The sequence below is a fragment of the Rhinopithecus bieti genome, unplaced genomic scaffold (assembly GCF_001698545.2).
Source record: "Rhinopithecus bieti isolate Rb0 unplaced genomic scaffold, ASM169854v2 scaffold_33474, whole genome shotgun sequence".
NCBI lineage: Eukaryota > Metazoa > Chordata > Mammalia > Primates > Cercopithecidae > Rhinopithecus > Rhinopithecus bieti.
In genome coordinates, this window is record NW_016814460.1 from 224,591 (window position 1) to 237,097 (window position 12,507).

A 12,507-nucleotide genomic window follows, 5' to 3' on the forward strand; every position below is an offset into this window, starting at 1 on the left:
ACTGAGGGAACACAGGGCCGATTTGCAGACTTCTTATTTCCCTCCAAGTTTTTACCTCCGCCTAGTGTTTTCCTTTCAAGGGAAAGTCCCTCTCGAAGTCTAACTTTAATCCCTCCTGCTGCATGCCTAAATCCCCTTTCCATCTTTTCTCTATAATACGACCCCCTTTTAAATCATAAATGCAATCTTCCTCTCACGTTTGCAGTCTCCTCTCCTGCAGCGCCCCTCTACTTTCCCAGCCCCTACAACCTGCTCCGGCTAGGGGAAGTTCTTCCTAGCCGCTCCCCACCCCAACGCCCTGCCCAAAACTCCGTGGACACTGAGGTATCTGCCTGAGCTGTCCACTACGACGGCTCCCGGGCCACGCCCGGACTCGCCGGCCCGCGGGGCGGTGACCCCCGCAGCCGCTGGCGCAGCCACGACGGGGTTAAGGTTCCGGGCTGGGGGAGGGGGAGGGGGCCGGGAGGGGCGGGTGCGGAGCCAATCGGCGGCTGCAGAGTCCCCGGAGCCGCTAGCTGGGAGCGGTGTTGCTGGGAGCGGGAGCCGAGCGCGGCCGGCTGGGGCCGGGCCGGTGGAGCGGAGCGGAGAGGGAGCGCGCCCGCCCCAGCCCCGGAGTCCCGCCGGCCTTTCCTCCCGCTGCAGCAGCGGGCCCAGCGGCCGCCGCCCCAGCCATGGAGCAAGACAACAGCCCCGAAAATCCAGTTCACGGTCCCGCTGCTGGAGCCGCACCTTGACCCCGAGGCGGCGGAGCAGGTGCGGAGCAGGGCGGGGCGACAGGGCACTGCCCAGCCAAGGACGAGGGACCCCTGGACTGGTGGGACCCAGGATCCCTGCCTAGTCCTCCCTTAGCAGTGCGCCCTTTTGAGGACGAACGCTCAGTTTGCGGGGGGTGGGGGGGGGGTCTTCTGTCCCCTCCCCCACTGTCGGAGCCACATCTCGAATCTGTGCTTCTTTGAGACTGACCGAAGGAAGCGCGCCTCCACTCGATGCCTGGCCCCGCGAGAGTTGCTCTCTTCCTCCCCAGCCCTGGGGGAGGGGGTCTGCTTGAGGACACGACCCCTCCCTCCTTAAACAATCCTGCATCCCCCACCCAGTCAACCCCCACTAGAGTTTCTGAGCTTGGTGGTGGCGCTGAAGGGAATCAGCAGCAATGCGGGAGGGGTCTGGGGAGGGGTCGGTAATGGAGAGGGAGCCTGGAAGGGTGGGAGTTGGAAGAGAAGAAACAGCTTCCCTGTCTCCTCCTAACTGGGGGCCACCTTGCTGGGCTCCGAAAGTGATAACAGGAAGGGACTGAGGACCACTGAGAGGGCTGGGGCTCCAGGGAGAGGGGAGAGGGTTGGTCGAGTTGTAGGCTGAGGCTCTGTTCTTCAGGTCTCCACACATGGTCCTTATTCCCAACTCCTGCCCTTTGGAGTGGGGAGTCCGGGTGGGACAGAGCCAGTGGCACTGGGAGGCCAGAGATGGAGTCTTTCCAGGGGCTGGGGTCCAAGCTGAACAATATGCAAGGGAGAAGCACTGTGACAGCCTTGGCTCAAGGGGTGGGAGTCCAGGGCCCTGGCCCAGCCTCCTAGCCTGGTCTATTTTTAGCTCAGAGCAGCCTGGCAGAGGGGGCAGTGTATGAGAGTGTGTGAGCAAGTGTATGCCTCGGTGAGAGTGAGCGTATGTGTGGAGAGGGTGGCCACCCGTGGTCCTTACTACTGCTCGTTTGCCAAATATTTGCTTATTTGCCTATTGCTCCATCTCTTTGTAATCTCTGTCCATTTGCCTAGACATTCCCATTCCTAAAGAATATCAGTTTCCCACAAGGTCAGTTCTCTGTTTCTCCCAACAAGCTGCCAGGCTCTGGCTAGCCAGCACCCCCCACCCCTCTCACACACACACACACCCGAAAAAAACTTTGTGACCTCTTAGGATGAGGTGGAGAGAGTGTTTTTTGTCATTTTTGTTGCTCCAGCTGTTTGGTAGAATAAGGTCTGATGTGAAGGGAAGGGGGCCGGGATACACACACTCTCCCTACCGCTTTGGCTTCCCAATGTGGAGACAGGGTTTGGTACCTGCGTCTCCGTCCTCTCTCTGGCCTGGGGTGAGCCACCGCCTCACAGCTCTAAGGTGGGAGTACGCGAAGGATCTTGAAGCCTCACAAATCTATAGAGGATGAGGACAGAGAGCCATCAGCATGGGGTGTGTTCACTGGGAGTCAGGGGAAAGGCTGCTATGCCTGGAGGCAGGGCATCAGCCAGGATAACCTCAGACCCAGGAAAAACGGCTCAAGAGTCTGGACTGTGGAGGTTGGGGATGTGGTTCCAAGGAGAACTGCCTCCCACTGGCACAGACAGGGCCTGACACCTGTATCTGGTGTTGGAGGAGGCAGGTGTAGTGGGTGGGTAGGGAGGAGGAGGGGGAAGGCCAGCTGGTTCAGGGATCTAGCAGACAAGGGAGGGGCACAAGACAATCCTGAGGAGTCAGAGGGAAAAAGAGAGCCAGGACTTGGGCCTACTTTCGCTAATCTTCAGAATCTGTGTCTCGGTAGGCCTGAAATTCATCCTGCGGCCTGACCTCAGCCCCTCCTGCTGTGTTAGGCAAACAGCTCCAGGCTTGGCAGGTGCTGCTAACCCAGACCAACACCACGGGAGGGCAAAAGGAGTTGGAAGCTCTGAGTTATAGAGCACAGAGTGGCAGGGGGTGGAGGGGTGCCCACAGCTTCCAGATCCTTGGCATGACTGCTTTGGAAAGAAATCCGAGGCGAAGATATCACATGCTCCTGACAGCTAGGATTTGGGATAGGTATGAGAAAAAGAAAAGAGACCATCTACTTATTTCCCACTAGTTCGGGTGCCTGGGAGGTACCTCAGGAAGCCTGACTTTCCTCCTTTCTGCTGTAAGGACATCACAGTTCCCAAGGACTCCGAGTGCTTAGAAACCTTGTCCAAAGGAAAGGAATAGGTTAAGGAAGTGATGTGTCCAAGACCAGACAGCCCTGCTGCCCTCTGTCATACTTGCAGTCTCCTTCTTGGGCTCCCCACTCTGATGTTATATCAATCCACTGATCGCCACTCCACCCTCTCCCTGTCTCTTCCCCTCTTCTGCCACCACCACACCCTGCCCCTCCGGGATGGAAAGAAGTAGAAGAGTCTTCTAGTCGAAGGATGGCCCCCACCCCATATACATGAAACAGATGGTCCCCAGCCCATGTGTATCAGGAATGTTCAGAGACGACTGACAGTTAATGTCTGTGCGACTCATCCATGTGCACACTTACACACATACACAAAGGACTGGTACTGCAGGGACCTTGAAATGTCACCAAAAACAGATGCCACTGAATTCTCCTGGGAAAATGATGCCCTACCCCCACAGACCCCCATTCTATGCATCCTGTTTCTTCTTTGGAAAGAGTCACCCCTCAGGCTTAAACAGCCCATCTTGCCATAGCCAGTACCCCCCACTTTTCTGGGCATAGAGAGGGGCAGTGTTCACCTCCGTCATCCTCCATGGCCAGTGGTGATGATTCTAAATAATGGACATGCAAAGATAAGAGTTTGATCATTCAGTGTCCTCACCCTACTCCTCTCAGCCCAGGATAATTTTAGCCCTTTTCCCAGCCCCATTAGCCTTCCCTCCCCACTGCTAACCTAGAGGGTCATCCTCTAACCCCCATCCTTCCACTTGCTTCCAAGCCTCTAAAGCCTCCAGAGAAAGGGGAAAAACTACACCTCCCAGGAGTCCTTGGACTGACTTCAACAACAATCAACTTTATTGGCAGCATGACAGAAGAACAACAGTGGGGGCAAGGGGACTCAGAGGCAAGGCAGTCAGTCAGCTTTATATGTTAATTTCTTAGACTGGGACCTGGAGCCTAGGATAAGATTTTTCAGCTAAACTTTGGGCCCTGACCAGGGTCCTGCCTAGGGCTCCTCCTTGTATTGATATTATATTTACCATGACAAGGATTCCCCCAACCCCATTTCTCGACAAATCAGAAAGGCAGTGTATCCAAGGATAGAGAGGACATTAGGGAGAGAGGGGTGCAGGCCAGAGGAGATGCACATTCAGATCCTCCTCTGTGTTGTCCTCCCAGGCTGGGGGTTGCTTGAAAAGGATGCTCTCTCTGGGCGCTGTCACACAAAATGTTAACGTCTGCTTGGGGAGTGGGTTAGAAGACTGAGAGAAAGCGCTGTGCCCTCTTAAGTTATTTCTGACCATTGATCCAGGATGGACGGAAGGACAGCAGGCCAGAGATCAATGCATTAGAGCAGATATAGCTTAGATGGAGAGCTGGGGCCAGGACCAGGGGGAGGTGGAGACACAGAACAGGGGAATGGGGGTGTGCAGGGAAGGGAAGTGGTCTTCTGGGTCCTTAGGATTAGCTCTCCCCAGGGGAGGAGGAGGAGCCCAGGGGTGTTCACCCTGGGTCAGTCAGTTCAGTATAACATGGCGTGTTTTTTTCCAACTTTTCTTTTAGATCCAGGGGGGTACATGTGCAGTTTTGTTACATGGTGCTGAGGTCTGGGGTATGATTGACCCAGAGAGTGAACATAGTACCCAATAGGTAGTGTTTCAGCCCTTGCCCTCCTCCCTCCCTGTCTTGTATTCCCCAGTGTCTATTGTTCCTGTCTTTATGTCCATGAGTACTCAATGTTTAGCTCCCACTTATAAGTGAGAATGTGCAGTATTTGGTTTTCTGTTTCTGCATAAGTTTGCTTAGGGTAATGGCCTCCAGCTGCATTAACATGGCAGTTTTCGAGGTGTGTTAAGTAGGCTAGGCTGGATTATGTTACTGAGTGGTTTTGGGTGGGGCTTTGACGCTTCCACGCGTACTTGACCTCTTCCCCATTTCCCACCTTCCCTCAGATTCGGAGGCGCCGCCCCACCCCTGCCACCCTCGTGCTGACCAGTGACCAGTCATCCCCAGGTAAGCCAAGGGATATGTTGCTGAAGGGGGTGGGGGCCACTATGGCAACAGGTCCCAATGACAAGATGGGTGCTAGGTGGAAGAAGAACAGCTCTGAGAAGGCGGGGATGTCCTCAGTCCTGAAGGCAGGAAGGTGGTGGTTGGATTGCAGAATATCGTTTGCTTTTGGAAAGATGGAGCAGTGCTAGGAAGGGGAGGGAGACCACCTGGCTCCTAAGCCCCCCAGGAATTGGGGTGGTCAACTGAGTGCTGGTTGCTGCGGCAACAGCCTTCCAGGTTTCTCCAGCAACTGAGATGCTGCTACCCCACCCCAGAGGCAGTGTCAGCTGTGAGGGGAGGGACCGCCTCCACCAGCTCTTCACAGCCCCCAGAGGGGGAGAGGAAGGTTAGAAGCAGCTCAGGGAGCAGCTGAGATTCTGGTCACCTGCATCCCCATCAAGGTATGGGGAGAAAAGAAGGTCTCACAGAATGGTAGGGAGCTTGACAGGGGTGTGGAAGAGAGGGGGTCAGGCTAAGAAGCTAGGCTGGAGTTCAGGATGCCAGGGTCTCCAGCTTGCCTCCACCTATACCTTCCAGACCCTGCACAGAATAAATTTACTGTTCTCTATCACTGTTCCGTCCTATGCAGGGCTTAGTTCTGGCTGACCCTGGGGTGGAGGAATGATTGGAAAGAGAAAGAGACATGATACTTCGGAGGAAGAAAAAAAGCAAAAAGACCACAGATCCTGCCTTTGGGGATATCCAGGTCTGAGGCAGAGATGCAGACGCAGATGGACCACAGAGCCAAGGACAGGACTAGATGCAGGGGGATGGAGGCAGCGGAAGCACAGGAGAGGAGCTGCGGGGAGGAGGTATAGGGCAGCCATGAGGGCCAAGAGCCTGGGGGCAGATGTGAGGGACAGATCAGGAGGAGCGTGGCTGCAGAATCCCCTCCCCTGAAAAGTCAGCTCTATGGGGATCCCTGGTTTCCTGTCCTTATCACCCTCTCCTTTTCCTGTTCCCTTCAGAGATAGATGAAGACCGGATCCCCAACCCACATCTCAAGGTGAGCGGCGGGCCCATCCCAGTAAGCCCAGCCCAAACGACCCCCCACTCATTAGGGGATTATTCCTTAAAACCCGCTGCCCGTCTCTAGGATCTTTTTGACTCCCGCTTCCCTGTACCCGTACCCCCAAATGTGCATGAATGAACGTATACACATGCACCACACACACACACACACACACAGTCTCCTTGCTCACCGTTGTCGAGGTGGTTGGGGAGGCAGGAGTTTTCTTCCCCCACTTTTTGAAGCTCACACCTACTCCAAGCTCCAATCCAAAAGCCTGGCAAAGCAGAGGAGGAAGGCAAGGGGGGCTAGAAGGCATGGGGGACTAGAGGGCAAGGGGAGCTGGAGGGCAAGGGGGGCTGGCACCTATCCTCTGTGCCCTTCACAGTCCACTTTGGCAATGTCTCCACGGCAACGGAAGAAGATGACAAGGATCACACCCACAATGAAAGGTTCGCGAGACCCCTCCCATCCCTTTTTCTCCTCTACGCCTGAAGCTGGAGAGTAGACCCAATGCCCTTTGGAGGGGAGGTCGTTAAATCTGCCTTTACTATGGTAGAACTGTTGCTAGATGAACTGAGGCTGAAATCCCAGTTTTGCCCCTGACTAGCTGGGTGATCTGGGAAAAACTGCTTAACTTACTGAGCCTTGAATACTACCTCATTATGGCAGATAAAATAATATATGTGAACTCACCGGCACAGTGCACAACATGTACAAGGTACTCAAATTTTTCTTGAATCTAAATTGAGCCTTTCCACCTTCCCCCAGGGAAGACCATGTATCCCAGCAAGTGAGGAGTATCCCTTGTTCTTAAAGGCTCTTCTCCTATGCCTCCCTTATCTGTGAAAAAGAGTACTTTTTATGGTCTAGTTTTCATCCCTCCTTATTGCCAGCTAATGTCCCTTCCTTGTTCAGATCTCAGTGGATGGGAAAGTCAAACACCTAGCAATGTGTGCTGAGCCTTTAGTGGGGCTGTTGAATCTGGGGGCCCACAGGGGAGATGCTAGGCAGTCATATCCAGTGTTCCCTCCCTTTCTGTGTGTCCCCAGAGCTCCAGATGATGGTTGAACATCACCTGGGGCAACAGCAGCAAGGAGAGGAGCCTGAGGGGGCCGCTGAGAGCACAGGAACCCAGGAGTCCCGCCCACCTGGGATCCCAGACACAGAAGTGGAGTCAAGGCTGGGCACCTCTGGGACAGCAAAAAGTATGTTCAGGCTGCCTAGTAGTAGGCAAAAACCGTCTCAAGGATATGGATCTATTTGCATGTTCGGCATACATTTGAATCTTCACTTTTCCTTACTGAGTGACACCAAGCCCTCCCAACTTGAACCTCAGAGCCCCACTGTGGCTACATGGGGGGACCCACCTTCAGGGAAACAGCAGTCACAGGCCTGAATCCTGGCTCTGCCACTTGCTACTTTACCAGCCGAGAGGCCTTGAACGACTTAACCTCAGAGTATAAAATGATAATGAGGGTGCCTGTTGCAGTGGGTTGCGTGTGACTATTAAATGAGACTGGCTCTTGCCACAGCACCTGACACATACAGAGCATGCAATAAGTGGAAGCTGGTAGCAGGGCGCTATGTCCCTTATCCTAGACATATTCCAGAATTCAGAACGCCTCCAATTTTGTGAAGATACAGTACATAAGCTGTGTATCACATAGTATTCCCAGCAGAGAACCCTACAATCAACACATAATATTTCTGCAACCCAGTGAATGGTCTCACTAAGCAGAATAAAGAATAAAAATAGCCTCCTATGAGTTCATGTCGGGTTTAGACACATATTGAGTTTTGTTTTTTCAACTGTTTTTTCAACTGTTTCAAGGGTTTATTCTTTCCAATTTGATTGAAGATTTTGAAAAAGTGAACCTATAGCAGTAATTGTGAAAAAGGAAAACCCTGTTGGTCTTGCCTGATTGCACCCAACTTGGTCCTGGGGCTCTCTCAGGGGCCACTGGGGTACAGATGCAGTGAGGAGAAGCAGTTCCCTCCCCAACACCTTTATGAATGCCACTTCTTCTTCCCACCCCTATTTTCCCTCCCCAGAGCCTACAGAATCCATCCCTAAAACTCAGGAGAGAGGCAGTAAGGAACCCAGCACAAAGGAACCTTCAACCCATATACCACCATTGGATTCCAAGGGAGCCAACTCGGTAAGACCCCAGGGCTGGGCTGCCAGGCCGTAGGAGAGGAGGCTAATATTGTGGACAAAGGCAAGGGGCTGATATTTGGAGTCTAGGAAAAGGAAAACAAAGAACCAGCTTCAGTCCCTGAAAAGTTATTCTTTATGGTAAAAGGACTTGCATCTCCTCTGACAGACAAAGAAATGGATAGCTGCAGCAAGAAGGTTTGAGATTAGACTTTGTGTAGGACTTCTGGCTCCTGGAATGGGTGAGAGCAGTAGGTCGTGGATTTTTTGATAAAGGGGATTTGGAACCCGAAGGGAGATCCTCCCCTGCCCAGCTGAGGTGGGCAGTGGCTCTCCCTGCCTGGAGGATGCATTGATTAGGTAACTTCCTGAGCTTTGATTTTACAATCCCCAGCCCCCTGCATAGACTGGACATGGGAAAGACTGCTCTCAGACATCAGAACAAGCTTTCTGAGACATTAAATGTTCACAGATGGGATGGCCAGAAGGGGAAGGGACCAAATGACCATCTGGCCTCTCACCTTCTCTTTCTGTCCTCCTTCCCCCATAACAGGTCTGAGAGAGGAGGAGATATCTTGGGATCAAGACTGCAGTTTGGGAATGCATGGACACCGGATTTGTTTCCTACTCCTTCACTTTTGGGGAAAATCTCTTGTTTTTAAAAAGTGATAAATTTGGTGTTAGGTCCTTGGCACTTTCCTTCTTTCCCAACTTGGAGAATCCTTTCTCCCTGCCTTCTTGCGCAGCCCTCTCTGCAGCCCCCATCCTCCTGCCAAGCTGCCTCTGGGAAGGAAGAAACAGAGGAGCTAGGCAGAAGCCTTGAGCAGGGAAGAGTTCTTCCCCTAGCCCTGACTTTACTTGCTGTGGGAAGAGAGATGAGGGTCAGATAGGTGGGAGGACTAACTTCCAGTCTGCCAAGAACGAAGAAAAGCCCCACGTTCTCTTTTCTTATTGAGGAACGATCTGACCACCTCACAGGCCTGCCCTGCAGCTGGAACACTCCGCGCTCTAAGGCCTGTGCCGTGTCCAGCTGTGACTGTGCGGTGGGCTCCATCTGCTGGACAAAAGGGGGAACTGCACCATGGCACTTGGCCCATGGGATAGAGGGTGTGGTGTTGTAGGGATACCTCCTTGCCTGCCCTCCAAGCCTCAGCTGCCTTCCTTTTGGATTCCCAAGCTTCAGGATGTGTTCCCTCTTCCAGCTGTGGGACCGCTGTCCGTTATTTCAACCCGTTAGCAACAATGGATAGAGAACACAGTGGCTATTAATGAAGAGGCCCATGCTGGAGACTGGAAGGGTTCCCTTGTCCTAGACACTGAGGACAGATAAGACAAAAACCAAGCATAAGAGAAGAAACTGTCTCAGATCTCACGGCCAGGCCTCTCTCCTGCTGCTGTTTTTGATTTTCCTAGGTAGTGGGAGAGAGGAAAGGAGGAAAGGCAAGATTCTTTCCCCCTCCCTGCTGAAGCATGTGGTACAGAGGCAAGAGCAGAGCCTGAGAAGCGTCAGGTCCCACTTCTGCCATGCAGCTACTGTGAGCCCTCGGGGCCTCCTCCTGGGCCTCAGCTTGCCCAGATACATACCTAAATGTGTGTATATATATATAAAAGGGAGAACACCTCACCCAGATTTTATCCCGCTGGAAAGAGTGTATGTATGTGAAGATGCTTGGTCAACTTGCACCCAGTGAACACACACAGTCAGGCCTGGTCTCCCTTCTTTATTGTTCTCTGGCTATAGCAGGGGTCTGGGAGACCAAGGGCAGGGGTGAGTCACATGCATCTCTGCCCTACTCGGGGTGGGGTAGGGTGGAAGTATCAGGGTAGCAGGTCTAGGAGACCATGGATATGGACTTCGCATGAACAGGGCCCACTGTACAAATGCATGGTTGGTATTTACAAGAAAGGAGGGCAGTCACCTGGACTTTGGCCTTTCCCGGGGCAAGGTGGGGGCAAGGAGGAGCCTGAGGAGAGGAAGGGGCACCGCGCCTGGCTGGGTTCTCTCCAGGGGACAGGAAGGCAGCAGCCCTGAGCGCCTCCTCCATCTGCCTTTCACCCACTACCCCTTGCTTGTCTCAGGGGAGGAGCTTCTTAGTGTCTGCAGCTGGGCCAGTTCTGAGAAGTGGAAAGGAGGGGACAGACCCTCTCTTTTAGCAACGCAGGATTACTGGATTATACCTCACCCTCCCCAGGCACCCTTGACCCTAACCCAGCTGGTGTTGATACATCCTGAAGGTGCTTTGCTGGGGAGATCTCAAAGCACGTTACAGACATTGGTCGGATGGGAGCCTCCCAGCCCCAGGTGAGAGGAAGGAGGCAAAGGGCTCAGGACTCAGCCAGGGCAGGTGACAAGCCCCAGGGTCCCAGAACAGTCCCAAGGAAGGTCCCAGGGAAGGCCTCCCGCAGCCCCTGGTCACAATGGCTCCTTTTTTCCCAGTCACTGTATCAGAAAGGGAGAGAAGGAAGATTGCAGAGGATCAGGCTGGAGATGGGGCTGAAGCAGTGCAATTCTGGGGTGAAGAGGATGTCCTACCCACCCCATTCCCGGGTCCTAGAAAGGTACCATGCCCTGAAGGAACCCACTCCCCTTCCCACACATAGGGCTCTGAAAACCCCCAGATTTCTATCCTATTCCAGCCCTTCCCAGGGGAGGAAAAGGGGGACCCAGACCTGCCAGCTAAGATCTGGGGTGGGGGGTGCTGAGGGAACCCCAAAATGTATTGCTTAGAAACTTGGAGGCAAAAGGATGGGGAGGTCCCAGGGGCTGGCATCTCTGACCCTCCCCCAAGGCCCTGGGAAGCCTCCGGGAAGCTCCCCACTCCCTGGCAGCCACCTGGCCATGAAGAGAATTCAGAGGCTGAGGGATGGGCACAGTGACCATTGGGAGCCTGAAGTTCCCCATTCTTGCTGCCGGGACATTAAAGTGTGCCCCAATGGGTGTCAGGTGGGGAGGGGCCCTTTCCCCAACCCCAAATCTCTGGCATTTGGCCTTCCGGTGGGTTGTTTCTTCCACAACCACGCTCCCTTGGAGCAGATGGGGGAGCCAGTCCTGATGGATGGTGCTGATGACATCAAACACTTTGGACTCAATGAAGACCTGGGGAAAGAGGGAGGAACTTCAGTGCCTGAGCTTGGCCTTCACCTCCAACCTGACCTTCCTTCTCCAAGTCCTGATCCCCACTCAGTCCCGAGTAGAGTTGTGCAGAAAATGCCGTTCAGAAGGGTGCCTAGCCAAGGGGGTGGATAGGGGCTGAAGTCGAAGTCATGTTTAGCTGCCCTCACTGAGCCGTGTGCCCTGGCTGGGCTCCTTTTTCCCTAACTCTCCCTAAGGTGCGGGGTAAGTTAGCTGTCACCTGGAACAGTGGGCCCACACTGTTCTGCTGCTGTTCTGAGAAACTACCTCCTTTCTTCCCGCAGGGACTGGGGACAGAAGAGGGTGGGAGGATTTCCCTGCTCCACCCACACTTTGGCTCCATTCTATATCTTCACTCCCTCCATTTTACTGCTCAAAAGAGGGAGAGAGAATGTCGCATCTGTTGGAGCCCAGAGACGACCCAACAAAGATGCCACAATAGACACCAGCTCTCCTATGCCCTCCACCACAACAGGCTCACCTGGGCCAGCCCCAGGGCTAGTCCAGATTCCCATTTTGGTTGTGTTCATCTTCGGCAGGGGATGGGGGTGCCTCTTCGTCACAGGGGGACAACTCGTCAATGGACATCTGGTTGGTGATGCCTGTAGAGGAGCATAAAGGAAGCTGAGCTTAGGCCAAGAAGTATTCTTCCCCAGAACCCAAGGAGTATGTGGAGAAACATAAGGGATTCTCATGCATCAACCTGCCTTCAAACTGAACTACATTCAACCCATCCCCACTTGGGAAGAGCCTCTGTAGCCTTGCTAAAACTCAGAACCCTCAACACCACCCTACCACCACCTCACACAGGAAGAGATTTCCCAGACAGGTCCACCAAATTAGCCAAATCTGCAGGGGCACCATTTACAGGGACCACGGTGTGCACAAGGACCCTTGGGTTGTGGAATATCTGGCTGTCTCTATCATCTCTATAGGCCCCATTCTTAGAACATCCCAGGTTGGCCGGGCACGGTGGCTCAAGCCTGTAATCCCAGCACTTTGGGAGGCCGAGACAGGCGGATCACGAGATCAGGAGATTAAGACCATCCTGGCTAACACAGTGAAACCCCGCCTCTACTAAAAACACAAAAAACTAGCCGGGTGAAGTGGCGGGCGCCTGTAGTCCCAGCTACTTGGGAGGCTGAGGCAGGAGAATGGCGTAAACCCCAGAGGCGGAGCTTGCAGTGAGCTGAGATCCCGCCACTGCACTCCAGCCTGGGCTACAGAGCTAGACTCTGTCTCAAAAGAAAAAAAAA

The 12,507-nt window shown here is 53.8% G+C and overlaps 2 protein-coding genes across 12 annotated transcripts in view; one reads left to right on the forward strand and one right to left on the reverse strand.

Annotated features, from left to right (window-relative positions):
- The first annotated feature begins 576 nt into the window (after positions 1–576).
- On the forward strand, positions 577–9,816 carry PPP1R1A (protein phosphatase 1 regulatory inhibitor subunit 1A). The gene is given in 8 exon segments (XM_017851049.1): positions 577–691; positions 693–753; positions 4,852–4,912; positions 5,920–5,957; positions 6,349–6,412; positions 7,013–7,168; positions 8,016–8,122; positions 8,672–9,816. Coding segments are annotated over 8 exon segments (513 nt in total). The 5' UTR covers positions 577–671; the 3' UTR covers positions 8,678–9,816.
- Positions 9,817–9,824: 8 nt separating this feature from the next.
- The window catches only part of PDE1B (phosphodiesterase 1B), a 35,086-nt gene continuing 32,403 nt past the window's right edge, over positions 9,825–12,507 (reverse strand). For all 11 annotated transcript variants that reach the window (XR_001881284.1, XR_001881283.1, XM_017851040.1 and 8 more), the window contains 2 exons: positions 11,733–11,853; positions 9,825–11,215 (listed from right to left, as the gene is read on the reverse strand). Coding sequence is in view for 9 of the 11 variants with exons in the window: in XM_017851040.1 (XP_017706529.1) it covers positions 11,750–11,853 (104 nt within the window). In the remaining 2 variants the exon portion in view is untranslated. The remainder of the gene's footprint in view (positions 11,216–11,732; positions 11,854–12,507) is intronic.